The sequence below is a fragment of the Cyrtonyx montezumae genome, unplaced genomic scaffold (genome assembly GCF_038088225.1).
Source record: "Cyrtonyx montezumae isolate F1298 unplaced genomic scaffold, pur_monq_1.0 scaffold_3, whole genome shotgun sequence".
Lineage (NCBI taxonomy): Eukaryota > Metazoa > Chordata > Aves > Galliformes > Odontophoridae > Cyrtonyx > Cyrtonyx montezumae.
The window spans coordinates 85,966,166-85,984,862 of record NW_027072034.1 but is presented as its reverse complement, the minus strand read 5'-3'; the positions used below and the strand labels follow the sequence as shown (position 1 = coordinate 85,984,862).

Here is an 18,697-nt window from a genome sequence, read left to right as displayed (position 1 = left end):
TATCATTTTTGGAGATCCACAGCTACATGTAGAGATGATAATGAGTACCAGTATCTTGGCCAATGTCTAGTTAAGGGATATTTTTTGATGCCACAGGATGTGGTTTTGCAAAACAGGGGGTGATGGGGTCATCTACAAAACTCCCTCCAGCAATCTAGGTTACATTTTGACTCATTTTTTATTGTGAAGTTCATACTTTGCTTTTAGTCCAGCAGAAGAAAATGCTAGCCTCCCAAACATCCCAAGGCTGCAGTGAGTTTTCTTAGTACAAAAATGTATCCCAGTGAGTGCAAGGAATGGGAAATATGAGGACAAAGCTTCCTGCAGCCACCTGTGTGGTCCTTGGGCTGAAAAGCCCAGTGTTGACAGCAAGAGCTGGGTGATAGAAGAGTGGTGATGGTCCCTCGGGTGCCAAGGAAAGAGGTTGGTCCAGACATGCCAGGCACAGATCCTCATTGTTGCTATTTCTTTCAACTGGCAATACAGTAAGTATCCACCCTCAAAGAAGATCATCTACAGAAGGATGTGCCTGCTGCTTATGGGGCTCAAATCCTCTTTCTATCTCACTCTTGGCAGCAGTACGAGTCTCTGACACGGAAGAGGCAGCTTGAACATATCTCACATCCTTTGTGATGAGCACTGCACAGGGCAGAGGGGATGTCTGGCTCTAGGATTAGTCACATGTGTGCTGAGCAACTGTGAAAAAGTAGATTTAGTCCTTGTGCTTTGCTTCCACAGAACATTATAGGAGGAGAACATGATCCTGAAGCTTATGGTACAATGGAACTCTGGAAGCTACAAGCAAATTCCACTTATTCATAAAGAACATACTTTTGTTTGTTTGTTTTCTTAGGAGGAAAGCTAGCTATGAAATAAAAGAAGATGGGGAACTAAAAGAACATGTGAATTTATGAAAAATAATTTGGGGCGGAATGCAATTCCTGGAAAGTTTCATGTGGATGATAGTACATCAAACAGGAGGAGAGCAGTGCCTCAGAATACTGATAAAAAGAATAAAGTCTTTGGTTTGGTGGCCTCCAATCATTTTGCTTTGAACAGTGCTAGGGAGAGAGATGGTGCATTTTTAAACTGAAAGATGAAAGGAAAGATAGCATCACCTGTTTCTGTAACACCACATACATGCTGGATTAACATGATAGTGTGATTCACTGAAATTAAGAGTGTGGTGGCAGCTGAGCTGGTTTTTCCATTTATTCTCTATTTGGCATCTGATGACAATTAACCACCTGCATTGTCTTGTAAGATTACTTCTACTAGCTCAGTCAGAAAAAAAATAAAAAGGCAAAATCAAGCAAATCCATTTGTTAGTCACAAAATCATCGAAGGATTCACATGGGAAGGGACCTCTCTGGGTGTCTCCACTCCATCCCTCTGCTCCCAGAAGGTAATTCCAAAATTAAATCAGGTTGCACACGGCCTTGCCAGGAAAAACCTGAACATTTCCAAGCACAAGGATTCTCCAGCATCTCTGAGAGCCTGTTCCACTGCTGAAATGTGAGAGAAGTGTGTCTGTTGCAAACTGTGCTTGCTGTCTCCTGTGCATTCCTCTGTGCCCATGTGAGAAGGCTCAGGCAGTGTCTTCTCACTAACCCCCTTTGGGTAGTAGCAGGCAACAGTTAACAAAAATGGCCTTCTCTTCCCCAGGCTAAACAAACACCCCCTGTTATATCTTCTATCCCACCACAACCTTAGGGCCCTTTGCTGAACTTTCTCCAGGGTGTCAGCATCTCACAGAGCTGTGTTTGTGGCTTTTCATATGTCATGAAGATGAGATTCATCGGTGCTCACTGTATTCTTGCTGATAAGCTCTAGTACATGGCTAGCCTTCTTTACTGCAAAGACACAGAGGTACCAGTCTCATAGTGCAGGAAGATGACTGGCAATCATTATGGCTTGTACAACAGCTTCTGTTGATGTTAGAGCTTGCTCTCTTTTGTTCTCAAAGGAGTCTGGGACCAGAGAGACTGAAGCTAAGTATCTATGTAAATAAGCTTTAAAATCCACAAAAATTTCTCATGTTACAATGAGGTCTGGGAGAAATCCAGGTTCTCAAGATGTAGTTTCACAAAGTAACTGTTAGGAAGTTCTGCCAGGAGTCAGTCACTGACATGCAAAGAAGGTCCACAAGGAACACATGGATTTAAGCTTAGTTTGTGGGGGATTGTGTTGTTACCATTTTTACACGTTCTAGGAAGTTTTTCTTTGTAGATGTCAGCTCCAGTTCTCTAGGACGTGAATGGTCCAAGCTGAGCATCACTCACACATTCTCTGCCTGTTTTTTCTCAGAAGGACACAAAAGACCGAAGAAGCTAATCTAGCTGTACAGCCTGTGTGAGAGCATAAGAGAAAGCAGCTAATGCTTTTGTGTTGTCTGTAAATTCTTCATATCCTTTGTTGATGAAATGAAAGTGTTAAGAATCTAGACTAACCTTCCAGGCTGCTATGTTATTTGTTCAAATCCATCTGTTTTCTGATGTCCACGACTGTCTTGTGGTGCCAAAATGTGGTAGGAGAGCTTCACAGCTCTGCAGGTGTGACTGTCTCTCCTGGCATGGTTAATGAGAAGCATATTTGGTGAGGTTAATGAGAAGCAACTACATCCTTGGACTCTTGGTAAAATCAGACTTATCATTAAAACAAAAATTGTATGTCTGGAACAAAGTATGTGGATCACATTTACAGATGAAGATACTGGGAAGAAGAACTCTGGGAAGCAAAGCTCCAGGAAGGGAAGCACATGATAGGGGATCTCAAAGAGCAAACAGATTGGTTTACCTTTCTACAGCGTGAGTTACTGGAATACGTTCACGATGAAAATGGAGAGGGATTTAGAAAATTAATACAAAATAAAACCTGACTTGAGGACCAAGAGTCTTGTTACAATATAAAACCTGTCTTGAGGACTAGAGATCTTGCTTTCAGATGTAGAGGACTTGAGGAGTTTGATCTACTTTACCCAGTCCAAAAGAAGTTCCAGTGAGCTCAGGCAAGTTAAGTGCAAACAAAAGAAACTTATCTTACATATTGTAAAGATGATAAAATTTGTATCAGAGAATAATGTGGAGGCCAGGAGTATGAATGAGTTCAAACAGGGACTTAAGTAAATTGTGAGGGATCAATTTCTCACTGGCTTTTGAATATGGTGGCCTGAGTATGACTGCCAGCTCAGGATGTCCTTAGCCCTAGCCTATAGGAGATCCCTATATATGCCTTTTCTCTCTTTGCCTCTCCTTCAGGACTGTATATTGCTCGTGGGTGTAGCAGAGCACTAGGCCGATCAGATACAACCATTCTCATGCTCTTAAATCTGCAATCTATCTTTCTTATTTCTCCCCCATGAGGAGAACATGTGAAAAACAGGCAGGCTCTTTATTCTGATAGATGAGAGTAAAGACAACCAGAGGTTCAAAATTAAAAGCAAAATCTGTCTGGAAATGAGATACATGTTTATTTACAGCAAGGCTCTGATATAGGAATAACTCTTCTGGTGCCCTCTTCTCCACCTGCAGACTGTTGATGTGGAAAATGGTTGATGGCATCCTCTTGCTCAGCTGTACGGTATGGGGCTCTCTGCAGGAATGAGGAAGCCAGACAAACTGATCACCATCACAAGAATAAAACACTATCTATTCATGTTTCTCCAGACTTTACTAACAGCCAGCACTTGTGGTTTTCTCTGACATTGCATGTAGGCACATTTTAAGACTCAGAACAGAGAGCTACCTAGTCTTCCTCCATCAGGAAACTCCAGCACAGGGCTGGGAAACTGCAGGGGATCATGACCATTGAGCTGAGGCACATAGCCTGGAGATGGAAGGGTGAGGAGTGTGGACTCAGATACACCGAGGTGGTGGTGGTGGTGGTGATACGTGTGTATGGGGACTTTCCCCTGGGTTAAGCAGGGCACTGCTGTTTTTTCCCTAACTACAGGTGGTCAGAGGGTTCACTTGTTCCAAACCTGAAGGAGCTTTAAGGGTTTCTCTTTTTGATGCTTTTAGTACCTTTTAGTTGCTTATTAGCTTCAAATAAAAGTCACTCTGAAAGACTGGTAACCCCAAGAGTTGCATGTGCATCCTATGCCCAAACTTTAAGTCCAAATCTGTTTATTTAGAGAGGGAGAATATATGGACAAAATGGTCTAGTCATGAGACAAGGTGAAGCTCAGAACTCACAACAACAGAACAACACGCCACAGTAAGATCAGTGGTCCAAGAAATGGAAAAAAAACCATCAAACAAACCCCAAACCCAAGACTAACTGCATTTCCTGCCCTCATCTGTGAAAAACAATTGTTTAAGTGGGTATAAAGATGACCTATAAGGCTTCCCAGGTTCTTAAGTAGAAGGTAGGTATGGAATCCCACTATACAGCTGCTCCCACAAGGAAATCAATCTAAGAGATTCTTTTCCAAGTTTGCCTTTCTATTCCAATGCCACTGTGTGAAAAATCTTGTTTGCCAGAGGTTCACGGTCATGGAGAAAACAGAGGAGTTCTGAAAAAGTAACTTTATTTAAATAGAGGAAGGGCCAATGGACATAAATTCCTGCCTAACTACTCTAAAACTCTAGCAGATGCAACCCCTTCTATTCCCAAACACCTGGCTGCATAACACCTCCCCTCTTTCCCAAGTGGCTGAAGTACTTGGGGGTTACAGCCTTCCTGGCTCATCCAGCCAACCATACATCCCATGCCCGGCTGTCTCCATGGCAGCCTTGGTCGAACTTCTTTTTTTTTTTCTTCTTAATACTTGTTGGTTCTCTCAAACAACTTAGCAACTCTGCTACACAAAACTATTTACAAGGTCTCCTTCACTAGCTGAGTGGCATCTTGGTTTTGTAAAGGCACCACCCCCTGTCCTGTCACTGCTAAGAATGACGACCCTGCTTTACCTATTCTCTCCAGCACACATTTAGTGATAATATGCCCCTTTATGGAGCAGTCAGTCAAGCCAAACATTAAGTGTAAAAGTAGAAGAAAAATACACTCAGATACAGATCAGAAAACTGCAAGTGACTTGAGTATGTACATGCCTTTCAAATGGAGGGACTTTTAAGTTGGCATGGGTGGATCCAGCCACGGCTAGAGAAGATGAGGTGTGAAGAAACTCGGATCACCGTTCAGCGCCTTTCGGTCAAGAATTTACCGACGTGTGCAATGTGATGCCACCAGGGGGCACTTCAGATGGGAAAGATGGAGACCTGCTCTTGTAGGACTCCGGTCCCTCTCTCACTAATGAATCCGTTTGAGAGGCTTAAGGAAAGCAATAGAAGGCGCACCCTTCAAACTGAAACAGAGATCAGTCCAGGCAACATCCGGTTGTGTTGCCTGTTATCTTAGAATGATGCTCTATTTCGAGTACAAGCATAGATCGTGAAAGAACCTTTGTGTCTCAGATAACGCAGGACGATAGAGCCCTGCTGGGGGGGCCCCTTGGAGGCTTCAGTGAAGACAACATATACAGCACCGAGATATTCTGCTGCATAGCACTGTATTCCTGTTCCAAGATGGCATTCTTTCTTGTCTGCTGTCTGGGATCCCATCAGCTGTCTGTAGGCTTTTCACCCTTTGAAGTAAAAGCCAAGGCAGCACTGAGGAATACTGGCTCACCCGTGGGAATCCTGCCACAAATGGAAGATGTTAGGACAGAATATCATCTGGAACTCCTTTTAAACATAGAGAAACTTAGGTGGAATGGGATTCTCACACGACAGGAAGTTGCAGTCGACATGGCACGCTGTTAGCTGTGCCCTAGAAGAATGCTTATTCCTGCAGCAATGAAAGATGAGCCACAGAAAGACCCTGAAGTCTTCTTCATTTTAACAATGAGCAAAAATTTAGGGGACATTTGAGTAATGAGGTTGGCTTCCCCAAAAGTCTCCACTGAGTATTCTGTGAAATTAACCTTGTGGAGAAGTGGCTAATTCCCAGCTGGGCCTATACCTTTCATGATGGTATCTCAGAAGTTCAGGAGGTTTGTTGGATCTTACAGCCTTGGATAGTTTCAAGACTTTGGATTCTATATAGGAAACAAATTCAAGAAACTACCTTTCACATAGGAAAACAGCAAATGGATGGTTTTATGTTTTTGACTGGCTTTCTGGTGTGCTTACAGATGAACCAGAGCATTGCCTGAGTTCATGCTCTAGAGTGCTGTCCCACATACACTCTTTTATGAAATTATCTGGATATGCAACAGAAACAGATGCTGGAGGATGCTTCAGGTAAGGGTCTTCGAAGATTTTTGTAACATATTGAGTATACTAATAGTGTTTAGTTTCAGAGTTTAATCATTATGTTTGCATTTGTGCTGAGGTGGTGGCTAAGCTTCCAGGTTAAAAAAATAAAAATAAAAATAAAAAAATTGCTATTTTCAGTATGCAAAATGATAAATGAATGGTTGGAAGACCTCGGAAAGTCTAAGATATGACTCTATCTGACATGACAAAGACATATAGGGAGACACGATCACAGAGCTCAGGAAATTGACTATTTTAGGCCACATCTCATCTCATAGCCTTTAATGGTTTTAGGAGCTTGAATACATGAAGCCCCAGTAACATTTCATAGAATCATAGAATCACAGGGGTTGGAAGGGACCTCAAGAGATCATTGAGTCCAACCCCCGTGCCAAAGCAGTTCCCCACACCAGGTCACACAGGTAAGCATCCAGGCGGGTCTTGAATATCTCCAGAGAAGGAGATTTTCAGACTTAGCAACAGATTTCTTCTTTGCAAGACATGTGGCCAATACCCTGCTGACATGACAGCACCAATTTGTGGATGAAGCAACTAAATAGAGAAGAAAGCATGTGGAACCCCATTAGGGCACTGGAAATATTGAACTGGACTTTTTGAGAAAAATTGTTTGTGATACATGGTAGAGAATGGGAGCCATAAATGTTATTAAAAAGTCTAGAGATCTGTAGAACATGCAGGTCCTACAGCCACCTAGTCACAGATAATATCAGCTGGATATCACCAACAGCTCATATGTGGGTTGCAAGTTCATCTGACCTTTCTAAAGGGTAATTTGCAGAAAGGCTCCTAGCTACCTGCCATAGCCTGCCTGCCCAGTACACCTGACAAGGGGTAACTTTGTCTGCTCTGAAATGACAGTTCTCTGAGGCTCTAAGGAGCAAATTCTGTCTGCAGATATGTCCAGCTGGGATGTATAGCCTTTTCCTCCTGAGCAGTATGAGATGGGGAAACATCTTTTTCTGTGTCTGGTGGGAAATGCCTTCCATAAGAGCAAGCTATATTTGATAACACCAAGCTTGGTCCATAAGTCATCCTGTGTGGCTGGGACCTTTGCTTACTAACACCCCAGGTCTTCCCTCACCCTTGTGACTGTCTGTGTTTTGCTACAATAGTAGGAGCTCAGACAGAAGTAAACCTCAAGCCCGTTGAGTGATAGGCAATGCTCCAGTGCTGTCCTTCTGCAACACATTCCCAGTCTGAGCCCACACATACAAACACAGAATTCCTCCCTGAGAAAACGCACAGGCTGCATCAGCCACATATGTATCTTTGACTCCACTCTTGAAATAAGGGAGAAGTGGGAGGGAAAAGTACATGGGCTTCTTAAGGATCTGGAAAGGCAAGTTGTGTTAGTTTCCCATCTGGTGTATGGGAATTGGCTGAGAAATGTGACTCCTAATCAGAGGGCCTAAAAAGGCCCCCTATTCCAGAGAAGTGCTGGGAAGAGAAGAAACATATCTGCAATTACTTCTCTTTTAAGCTGATACAAAAGAGTGGTTATGAACTTTCCTGAAGCATGAAAGGTTTTTCCTCCCTGACTAGCAGTGTTCAGAGTGCCCGCTTGCTCCAGGTCTGAAGGAGGGCTCATGGTTCTGCTTGTGCGATGACTTTGATTACAATGATCTCGCTTCATTTATTGGCTTAAAACTGATGTGAAAGACCAAAGAAGCTAGGTAGAGAGCATCATTTGCCTGAGGTGGAAATGAGGAGATGACAGCTATAATATGCAAATAATATTTGTTTCTGTGCTCAGCAGTTCAGTTCAGACTTCCATGGCAGGCCTCATTTCTTCACACACTCACATGAGGATGCTGGTGGGAAGGGACCTTTGAGGTCTCTAGCCCCATCGCCTTGGTCACAGCAGAACTGATGCCAAAAAGGAGATCAGATTGTTTTATATGTACTAGCAGCGCTGACACACTTAATTCAACTGCAACTGAGACCTGCTGCCTGCTCTCATGCGTCTCATTTACAGTTCACTAGCACAGCCAGAACTGTCTTCTTCATGAGACCATGTCTACATGATCCCTCAGGAGGAGCAGGCACCCAGCTGTGTCTGCTCACAGCTTCCTGCTGTCCAGCTTCCACCTGATCCCACCCTGTCTGGATGAGGAGGGCCCAGTGTGGCCACATAACTTCTGGGCTGCTCCCAGCAGGCAGCACTGGCTGGGCTCTGCCAGTCACCCCCTGCCAATGGCCATGCTGAGGCCATGAGATTCAGCTTCTCACCTTCAGGCTGTGAGCTGGTGGACCTGGTGTCCAACCATTCCATTCATTCAGCTGCCTCAACTGAGGAACACGGATGAAAAGTAGTAATTACCTCGAGGGATACGGAAGCATCTCATTCAAACCCACCTCCGTGTGGTGTGTATACAGTCAGTTCTTGCCCAGAACCACTGAGCTTTGACTCCTTTAGCAAGATGCACCTGAGCTACAAGGCAGGGCAACCAAACATCGCGACAAGAAAGGGGCCATTGACACCAAACATCTAGAGAGCTCTAACAACACTGTGATCAGGGCAAGAAAGCTGCTTACAAATTTGCCTCCTGACAGCAGAACCTCCTTCATTTGAAACCACTAAAGACTTTGCTGCAGGCATGTTAAAAACTAAGGTCTGGTCTGCAATTGCACTTGGCCCAGTGGTAAGGCCTGACCAAAAGACAAGTCCATCCGGCACGCATTCCTGCACAGACAGCTCTTGCAGTCTAATCCCAGTATGCGCTGACTTCTAGTGTGACCTTTGGACAGCTTTGAGGGAGTTCTGCCCCCAGCCGATGAGGCTGACAGATGGTGAGAGGAATTAACTGAAATGAGCAGAGGATTAGTGCAGAGCTGAGAAAGGTGGCTCAGGCCTCTGGATGTTATCACTGCTTCTGAGGAATCGCTGCTGAAGATGGTTTTACCTTGGTGATGCCAGCATGACAACACCACCGATTTTACTGTGGAAGAAGAATTAGGCTCAGTGGTGACAGGTTTCTGCAGGTTTGGATGCAAAGTGCAGTGCATAACTCCATATCCTCAACTTTTTCTGGGACTCCAAAACTGCTTTCTGTGACTGTTTTGTCCGCATCGTGGAAAGGAACTAAACTGCGCTATACTCCGTTGTTACCTGTAGCCCTCAACTCAAGCCAACAGTGACATCCTGCAGAGCACCAAGATGAATGAAAATGGAAGCAGATATTCTTCTATTTCCTTATCTTCAGCTGTATCTTCTATCCACAGGTATTGACAAAGGTGTCTGGTAAAACTGAACAAGATGGAAGAACCAGAAGCTGTGGAGTTGAGGACTCCATAGAGACACATGGAAACCAGCTGGCAGCCTTTCATTGCTTCTCTCTGTCCTGCAGCAGATCCCTCAGAGGAAATGGGATTGGCTGCCCTAACAGGCAAGCTGCCCCACTTACAGATGGATAGTGCCAGAGGTGCTGATGTTGTACTCACGTGGAAAGCAGAGACCTCTCTCACCTTCTCATCTGCAAGAGCATTCTTCACTACTCAAACTATAGCACCGCTGCTGGGAAGACGCATGGAAATTGGAATGGGTTTTTGTAGAGGTTGGATTATCCTCTAATGATCTATCTCTGGTACCAAACAGTAAAAGTTTACTGGTCAGCAAACACTGGGGTGAATTCTGAGGACTTGCTCCAACGTGCAAGTATTTTGAAATGAGCAGGGACTGAAATCTATCAATTTTTAAAATGGAGCAATAGTAGGAATATAAAATTGCACAAGTGTGGTCAAATGATACGTGCAGGTTGAATCAGCACATTCATCACAGTGCCCAGGGCAAGTGGGAGCAGGGAGAGGCATTGCAAGTCAGTCTGATGCAAGAGCTACCTGCTTTTGAAATGCTGCTCACCGGGGAGATGGCCAAAATGGTGGCGGCTGCAGTTACTGAGCAGGACAGAGCTGCACCAACACAGCCCGTGCTGCCATGACAGCTTTGCTACAAGACCCCCCAACGTAGGGCCCAGCGCACGGCTTCAGCTGGAGACGGGGCTGCCCCAGAGACCTGCATAGGTGGGAGAAGGGTTGGCAGCAGCTGCGCCATTTGCACCATATCCCTGTCACTCTGCACGCCAGACCAGTCCTGCAGCCAAACAGGGACGTTCGGAGAAAATGACAATGGATGGCTTGCATCTCCAGAGACCAGTGACTGTTTGTACTGCCAGTATCTCATCTGTTGCTGTCACTGGACACGCACAAAGCCGCTGACGCTCAAACAAAAGTTGGTATTATTTACAGCTCCTAGGCTTGGTCACTCATTGTGTGACTGCCAAAATAGGAGTTTAAAAAGGAAGAATCAGTAACAGCAACTTTAAAGGTCTCCAAAGATAAAAGACAATTATTTGACAGATCTCTCCCAGGCAGCTGGTGGGACAAAGAACTGAAGCTCTCGCTCTCTAAACACTTTCCTTTCATTCTGTGACTGATGCTGCACAGGTCATGCCTGATGCCAGCTGGGGCAGGGGTGCTGCAGAGCAGCATTTGCCTGCATAGAGCAGGCACAGCTTAGGCTCCATTTCTGAATCACCACTGCCTGGTATAGAGGCTCAGTTCATTTCCAGAGCTTCGTGACAGCCCCAGAGCTTTACCTCAACATTTGTTGCGCATCCTCCGTGTGAGAGCCTGGCAGATGGAGCTGCGTGAGAGGGAGCAGAACCTATGCATGCTAATCTGCAGCAGGCAGGTGTGATTTAAATAATTACCACAGGTTTTTTAACCGATTTTCTTCTTTCCACCAGCTGCTATCCAAGCCATCCTGCTTTTTCCACATGCTGACTTCTACTGATCAGAGCATAACCTAAGACGAAGACACAACCATCCACACAAGTTGTCTGAAATATTTTTAAACGCTTTTATTTACAGTGCTAGTTGAAAACAATATATATATTTATATCTATAATCCTCGTGATGTCTGTGCCGTAGAAAATGCTGTGGCTATATTGCCTTTAAATTACAAAAAATGGTCACAAGAGAATCTAAACAGAAAAATGGAAATCAAAGTTTGGTCCCCAATTTATTTATCTCTTGATTTGTTTTAAAAAAGCCTCCAAATTAAAAAAATATGCAGTTCAGATGAAATTCATATATAAAAACAACCCTTATCTGCTGAAAAATTCACGAGGGCCAGCTTGCTGTCTGCCATGTAAACTTGGGAAAAAAAAGCTTAAGATAAATCCCATCTCTGCATATGGTTTAACAGAACCGTTATTTGCCTGTAATATTCTTTTTACTTATCTCTCAGGGTTCAACGGGAAAGCAGATGAGAGGAGGACTAGGACTGGAAAATGCACCATGAGATCTGTGCCCGCAGCCTCCTGGACTCAGGGAGAATATCTGACTGACAGCAGGTCCTGGGAGCAGAAGCTGTCAAGAATCTCAGTCACACTAGTGAAGAGGGAGGGCAAGTGAAAAGGAATGAGAGGTGCTTGCCACGTGAACAGCCAGTCATATAGGCCTGGCAGGGTTACGTGTTGGGCCATAATGGAAAACGAGATTCTTGAGGGAAGAGGTTCATTTGTATGAGGGGCACAGCTTGGAAGGATGTGAGGAGGTGGAAAAATTTCAGGTGGGGAATGTCATAGATGGGCTGGACCTTCGGGTGGGGAGGAAACTGCTGTATTCCCTGTTTTGAGAGCTTTTCTAACCTTTCCTCATCTGAGATTGTGTGAAGCCAGAGGCTAATGGACAGTGCAAGCACAGGCTGGAATGGAGGAGGAGAGATGGACGGAACAGAGGAAATGGGAAGGGAGGTCTCAAGCGGAAGACCCATTTTCTGTCTTCTGTCTCTTTGGATCCACTTCATCCTGAGTATGATAAAGAGGGAAAGAAGAAAAGTTACCAGTAGTCACTGCACCAGGACTTAATTTCTCCACAAAATTCTTTGTTGCTCTTTCTTCCACACAAAAATCTGCTTAGCTACCCTAAATCCATTCATCTTTAAAGCATTTTTAGTGTCTGATGACTGTTCTGCTGACAATGGTTAAGACATAGACAGCTTCTTTTCCAGGAGCACGCACACTGCTGCTTTCAGGAGGCATAGCAAGCAGAGGCTTACACCACTTCACACAGACCCTGAGACCTGGCCTGCAGCCCAGAAATTACAGGTCTTAGCAGGGTCATCACCTAGCACTCGACTGGCCCTGGATCTCACCAAGAACCCATGAGGCTTCAATGTCCCTTTGCCACATCAGATTTGTTTACTCATCTGCTGCTGAAACAGCAATGAGACTCAAGATGAATCGAGATGTTCAGCAACAGCATCCTCATGGACTTCATCAGCACACAACGTGGTCACCTTGCTCCCTCTCACTGCCTTTACCCACACAACCACTCACCTCTTCCTCCTCTGCAGATCGTTTTTCTGCATGTCCGTCCTGCTCTTGCCCATTTTCATCTCCTTCTAAGCACAAGCAAGAAAAGAAACTGAGTTAACTGAAGTAGCATTTAAGGGAATGTAATTTCACAAAGGGCTCAGAGAAGGCATTTCCCTTCTTACTTTTTATTTCCCCAAAATTTGCCTTTCACACAACACCCCCCTTTCTCCCTATACTAATCATACTCACCATCATCCTCATCACCACCTTCTTCTTCATCCACATCCTCAGGATTCTCTTCCTCATCCTCTTCAGCTCCATTTTCCTCATCCTAAGCAAAACAAATTCGTCAGAGCAGAAACTACTCTCAGGATGACATCCCCATGTGCTCTGTGCTGCAAGAGCAAGAACACCCCTGCCATCCCAGCCTCCAGTTGCAATCACACACAAGTGAATGACCTCTGCACTGTATTCGGACACTGTCCCACGCTGCCAAAACCTTCCACCCCTCATGCCTCCTTGAGGAAACCAATCCCCGAAGTCCCTCCCCACCACAGCGAACCTGTGACATCCACTAGCTCATACCACAACACGCTGCTGTCACCCAATTCCAACAACAGAAACATCTTTCTGGTTACAAGCTAACGACAGCTGGTGCTAGCTGTACATCTGCTCCAGATGCTCTTGACCTCTGCCAATCTGTTCATCTCCCTGCTGCTCCCTCAGCCCAAGCTCCTCAAGCACCCATGATATGCAGTGCCACATCCCCTTGCTGCCACCTCCTGACAACCACTGCCCCGTCTCCGTCTCCATTCTCCTCTTCAATCCTGCTTGTAGACAATGCTTACTACACCAAGTTCTTCAAGACGCATTCTCTGCAGTTATCCTAGGTCTCATCCATTTGGCCCCCCCAAGCCTCGCTGCTCCTTTCTCTTCCCCATCTCCCCTCGCGCTCACTTCCTGCAGCGACTCTTGTCGATGACCCTTCCCAAAGTCCTCCCATCTCTCTAACCTCGCCTCGAAGACATTACTCCGCACCTCACCTCCACTATCTCCTTCTTCTTTTCTTTGTGGACCGCTTTCTCCTCTAGTTTCTCTTTCTTCTCTTTCATTTCCTATACGCAAGATAGGAAAAAACATGGCAGCGCTCAGCAGCCAGAAACGAAGCCGATCGTACGGGCGATCTCAGACAAAGAGGGCTCGGGGCAGGAGACGCCGAAGAGAGGCACTGACGGCACGCGACGGGCAGCCCGGCTCTCCGAGCCGCAGCAGGGCACCCCGGCCGGCGGGGACTGAGGGCACGCCTCGGGGCTGGCCGCGCGGAGCAGGGCAGGGCGGCCCCGGGCCAGGAGGACAGCCCTCTCGAGCCGAAGCGCCCGCCCCCGTCCTCCTCCCGCCGGAGCGGGGCGGCAGGTTGTCGGCGCGCCCTCGGCCGCCTGCCTGCCGCCTTTGCGCTCCGTTTCAGTCGGCTTTCCGCTTTTTCCGTCGCCCGCTAGAGCGGCTCGGAGCCCCGCAGGACGGAACGGCTCCAGGCGCTCCGCCCTCACCCCGCTCCCTCCCCCCACCCCACCGAGCGGGATCCCGCGCGCGGGCCCTCGCGCCCCCCGCCCCCGCTCCCCATTGGCGGAGAGCCGCGCACCCCCTCCCCCCTCCGGCTGCCGGGCGGTCGGGGCCGTCGGGAGAGGGGGGGGGGCTGTCAGGGCACACGCCGCGGGCGGGAGCGAGCCGCGGAGAGGGGGAGGGGAGGGGAGGGGAGGGGAGGGGAGGGGAGGGGAGGGGAGGGGAGGGGAGGGGAGGGGGGAGTCTCACCTTGGCGCTCAGCTCCGCCGGCGCTTCCTCGACGCGTTTCTCCGACATCGTGGCAGGGGCAGTGCGGGGCCGCTCGGGAACGTCGGGGACCCCCGAGGAGAAGAGGGCGCTGGGAGAGGGGGGCGGCACGCGGCGGCAGCTCCGAGTCCCAGCGGTCCGGGCAGCGCGGCTCCCGCCCCGGGGCCAAAGCGCCTGGGTCTGCTGCGATGGGGGATACGGCGGCGGAGGGGATTTATACCGCGCCGGGTGACGAGGGAAGGAGGGACCTGGCGAAGGGAGGGGAGAGGGCGGAGGAGGGAGGGAGGGAGGCGGAGGACGGCCGTCGGCGAAGCGGACGCCGAGAACAATGTGCGGTCGGCAAAGGCTGCGCACCGCGTCCAGCCCCGCACCGCGTCCCGCCGCCGCTCGCTCGGGTAGCGGCGCGGCGGTGCCTCTGTGCCGGCCCGCGCCTCAAGGCGGCCCCGAGGTGCGAGGGAGGAGCCGCCCCGGCACCGCGCTGCCAGCACAGCTCTCCCGGGCGACGGGACGAACGAGGCGCGGCACGTCTCACGCCGCAGGGCTTCGCCCCGCTGCGAGCGGGCTGTGCGGGACGCGCTGCGGGGCCGTGCGGCGGCGGGCGGGCTCGCGTCGCTCCCGCCTGGAATTTTCCACTCGGCTGTCTCCCTCCCCCTGGAAGCGCTTGCCAGGCCGGGCTCCTCCCCGCGGCCGCGTCCTGCCGGGCCGGGGCCCCGCGCGGACCCGCGGTGGGGGTGGGGCGTGCAGGAGGCTGTTTTTTCCCGCGCTCTGCGGCGGAGGCAGGGGGCGGGGCGGGGGGGAGGGGCGGGCGGTGCGTCCCGCTTCCCCATATAAGGAGGGACCGAGGGTGGGCGTCCGATTGGGTCATTCAAATGAGCAGTTTGCCTGGCAACAGGCTTCTTATTGGCTGTCGGGGGAAGGCTCTGTGTGGGGGAGGGGTCGCCGTAAGGAGAGGGAAGGGCACGTGGGGATGGCGGGACGGCGCGAGGACGGAGCGTGGGGCGGGAGGCGACGGCTGCCGCGGTGCTCCCGTCCTTCGGCCGCAGTCCGCGGTCTCCTTACGGCTGTTCTCCGCGGCCGGCGGCGAGGGCAGCGGGTGGCGTTCCGGAGTGCTACGGGCCCGCTGCGTATCATCAGCGCCTGAACCCCAGCCTTGCGCTGCAGAAGCCTCGTCCGCGGCCGTACGGCACGGACTGTAGCGGAATATAAGGGGCCCCGCGGCTTTGAGTCCGCCGTCCGGGCGCCGCCGCCCGAGTTGCTCGGTTAGGGTGGGGCGAGCGGAGCGCGGGGTGTGGGAGGAGTGCAACAGCGCCACCTGGTGGCCCGCTCGGGAGCAGCTGCGCCGGGCGAGGGGGGCATCGGCCGAGCTCTGGGCACGGCGGAAAGGAAGGGTGAGGTAAGGGAGGAAAAGGCAGCGCCCTGCAGCGCTGCTGCTATAGCAGCTTGAGCTGGTGCTTGCCGCCCCGCGTGGCGCGTTCGTTGTTTTTCCTCCTGTTTCAGAAGCTCCTTTAGCCACCTTCTCAGGTCCACGTGCTGTCAGCATTTGAGCCCTGTCGCCTGGTTCCACTTTCGCTCCTCTTTTCCGTAAGAAACAGAAAATCTTAGTTTCTGGAGCTGCGCTCAGAAATAGGAGTGGAAAAAAACAAATGAAGTTGATGGCTGGATGTTGTCATTCCCGGCTTCTCTTTGTCAGAGATGTATGACTCATGGCTCTGCTGTTCTTTGCACCAATCCAGGATTTTTTGTCCTTATCTTTACATCCTTAACTCCTGTGCATGCAGAGCTGCACCATCACGCATCCCGTACTAGAGATGTTTCTGTGCTACTGCACAAGCAGGCCTCAACATCCTAGAAGAAAAAACGTGAAGACTGTATTTGGTGATGATACTGTGCCCAAAGAGTTGTGTTGACACAGGCAACACGCCCTCAGATGCAAATACACAACCGGCTGTTTATGGGAGGGAAGTGTGTTTCCAACCACCTGTAAAAGGGACCATTTGGTTAGCTCTGTGACCTCTTCCTTCTCCCTCGGTACACTCCAGTACTCAGTGCACAGTCTTGCTTCTTCCTATTCACAGTCCCCACCATATGCAGTTTTTACTGGGTTCTGTTGTCTTTCAACTTTTGCCACATCTGTATTTGTTGTCAACATTGTTCCCTTGGCCATAGCTCCCCCTGTTCTCCCTGTTTTGCTTTACTGTATGTACAAAATTCAGCTCATGTCCCCCTTTGTTCTTCACACATCCCATTTTTCCCTGCATGCCTGCCAGTTTTTTTTTCCCTTTTATTCTATGTGAAACTCCTCTTCACACCCTGGGACATGTCTGATTCTGTATCCCAGCTTCTCCTCAGATATTGATAGTGGGATTCTGTTGTCTTCTAGAGTGCAGTTCCTTCACTTAGACCCTGTGGGCATCCTTTCACTGGCTTGTGTAAATAGTTCTCGGGCCTTCTGTTCCTCCATCACTTGGTACCTCTCTGCATTTTGTCTGCTGGATCAATTTAGAGCTTTTCTCTGTTCCTCTCTCCCATCTGAATTTTTCCCTCTGTGGCATATGCAACTATACTCATCATGCAGTGTGCAGACTTTTCAGTATGTTCAGCAGTCTTTGCTTCAAGTTGCTTTGCAAACTCAGCAGAATATATTCCATCTTTTTTGGAGTCTTCAGTCTTTAGACAAGATGATGGAGGTGCAGAAGTTAACGTGATATATCATTGGGAACACTGACAGTATGCACGTCTGCAACCAGGAGAACAATATGTAATTTTCTCTAAGTTCCCATTTTTGTGTAGTATGCTGTTTTGCTTTGTGTTTACGTGGGTGTATGCATCTGTTTAGATGCAGTACTCACACGTTTGTATACAGTGATGGTGTTTTCTGTCTTTTCACACATTTACTTTTGTGAAAGTATGGCACATTTCTACTGGTATTAAATTTCAAGTTGGCTGGTAAGCATCTTCATAGTGAGTATGTGGCTGTGTATTTGTATGATATGTATTTTTATGTTTCTAGCATATGCAGGGAAATATTTATACATTTTCTTTTAATGCCTTCCTAGTCTTGTCATAGTACCATTGTAGTCAGGGTGAGGAGGTTATAGTTTATGGTGAAGGCTAAACTAACTCCGAGCAAAACCGAAGCATCATGCTGGGTATTCTAAGAATATTATTCTGTCAACTAACTCAAAAGTGGTTCCAAAACTCTTCCAAGCTACTTGCTGAACAGCAGAAGAGCAGAAGGCCAAGTATTTACATCAGCTTTTCTAAGATTTTCAGCAACTGGGGCACAGAGTATCCTTTCTCCTAAGTTGAAACCAGCCAAATTTGGGGGGGGGGTTGGGGGGGGGGGGAGAGAGCCAGCCTGTTAGAGAATCAGAAAGGGGAGGAAGGTTTTGAATCACGATTTTTTGAACTTGTCTTCACTAATATAGCACAGATGGAGGTTGTGCTTCTCACTCACAGTGCGACAGACTCATTCTTGAACAAAATATTCTGAAAGTAATCACTGCTAAGCAACACATGCCACAGTCACTGTGAGCTGGCTCTAGCATTCCAGATATTAATTGTCACTCCTGAGGATCAAATCAGAGCTGTCCTTCTCTTAGGGTGCCCTTCATCTGAGGTCAGAATTAGTTGCTGGCTGAGGGTTACGTAAGAGGCACAGATGAAAGGAACCGGAGAAGTGGCTGTGGGTAGTTCTGACTTCTGATAATGAGAATTTCTTTGTCACATGGATGATCCACAGGGGCCCTGGAGTATTTGGATGTGTTAAGAAGCTGTTTCTGTCTTCTTGTCCACAGTGATTGGTCCCTGTTAGAAGCAGGTAAAAGGCCTGATATTCAGCATACTGTTTATTTACCCATACCACGTGATATTCAGTTTGCTTTTAAAATGCGTACACTGTGGTTGCCCCTTTGGCTGACTGCACAGCTAACAGTGATGGGGACGTTAGGGGGAGGGATGCTGCTCCGCAGCAAGTCAGCAGCAGGCAGCAGAGGGTGGAGCTCAGGGCAGTGGCATCAGTCCTTGCTTTCATTTTGCCCTTGGCTCACCTTCTCCTCTTCCCCCATCCTCCTGGACAGCTTAAAAAAGGAAGGGAAATGAGGCAATGGGGGTAATGGCTTTAATTCATGACAGGAAATTGAAACAGCTTAAATAGAGAATGTGGGAGGAGAGAAATGTGAGTCTTGCTGTGCGTCTGCACACCCATGCTTAGGTATCCTGTCCTAGCACATGGCCATCCACTTGGTGCATGTTAGACATTACGTACTAAGT

At 48.3% G+C, this 18,697-nt stretch overlaps 1 protein-coding gene across 1 annotated transcript; it reads right to left on the bottom strand.

The window, feature by feature from the left end:
• Window positions 1–11,122: 11,122 nt before the first annotated feature.
• Window positions 11,123–15,556, bottom strand: PTMS (parathymosin). The gene is made up of 7 exons (XM_065740869.1): window positions 15,485–15,556; window positions 14,958–15,190; window positions 14,408–14,840; window positions 13,642–13,713; window positions 12,848–12,929; window positions 12,620–12,684; window positions 11,123–12,088 (listed from the first exon to the last, which is right to left on the bottom strand). The coding sequence occupies exons 1-7, from the start codon at window positions 15,554–15,556 to the stop codon at window positions 12,038–12,040; spliced, it is 1,008 nt and encodes a 335-aa protein (XP_065596941.1). The 3' UTR covers window positions 11,123–12,037.
• Window positions 15,557–18,697: the final 3,141 nt, after the last annotated feature.

Excerpts from the sequence above, each read along its gene's own strand:
- PTMS (XM_065740869.1), bottom strand. The coding sequence starts at position 15,556 with ATGATACGCAGCGGGCCCGTAGCACTCCGGAACGCCACCCGCTGCCCT. Across the intron at positions 13,714-14,407 it reads CGGCGGAGCTGAGCGCCAAG|GAAATGAAAGAGAAGAAAGA; the intron begins GTGAGACTCCCC and ends TCTTGCGTATAG. Across the intron at positions 12,685-12,847 it reads AGGTGGTGATGAGGATGATG|AAGGAGATGAAAATGGGCAA; the intron begins GTGAGTATGATT and ends GCTTGTGCTTAG.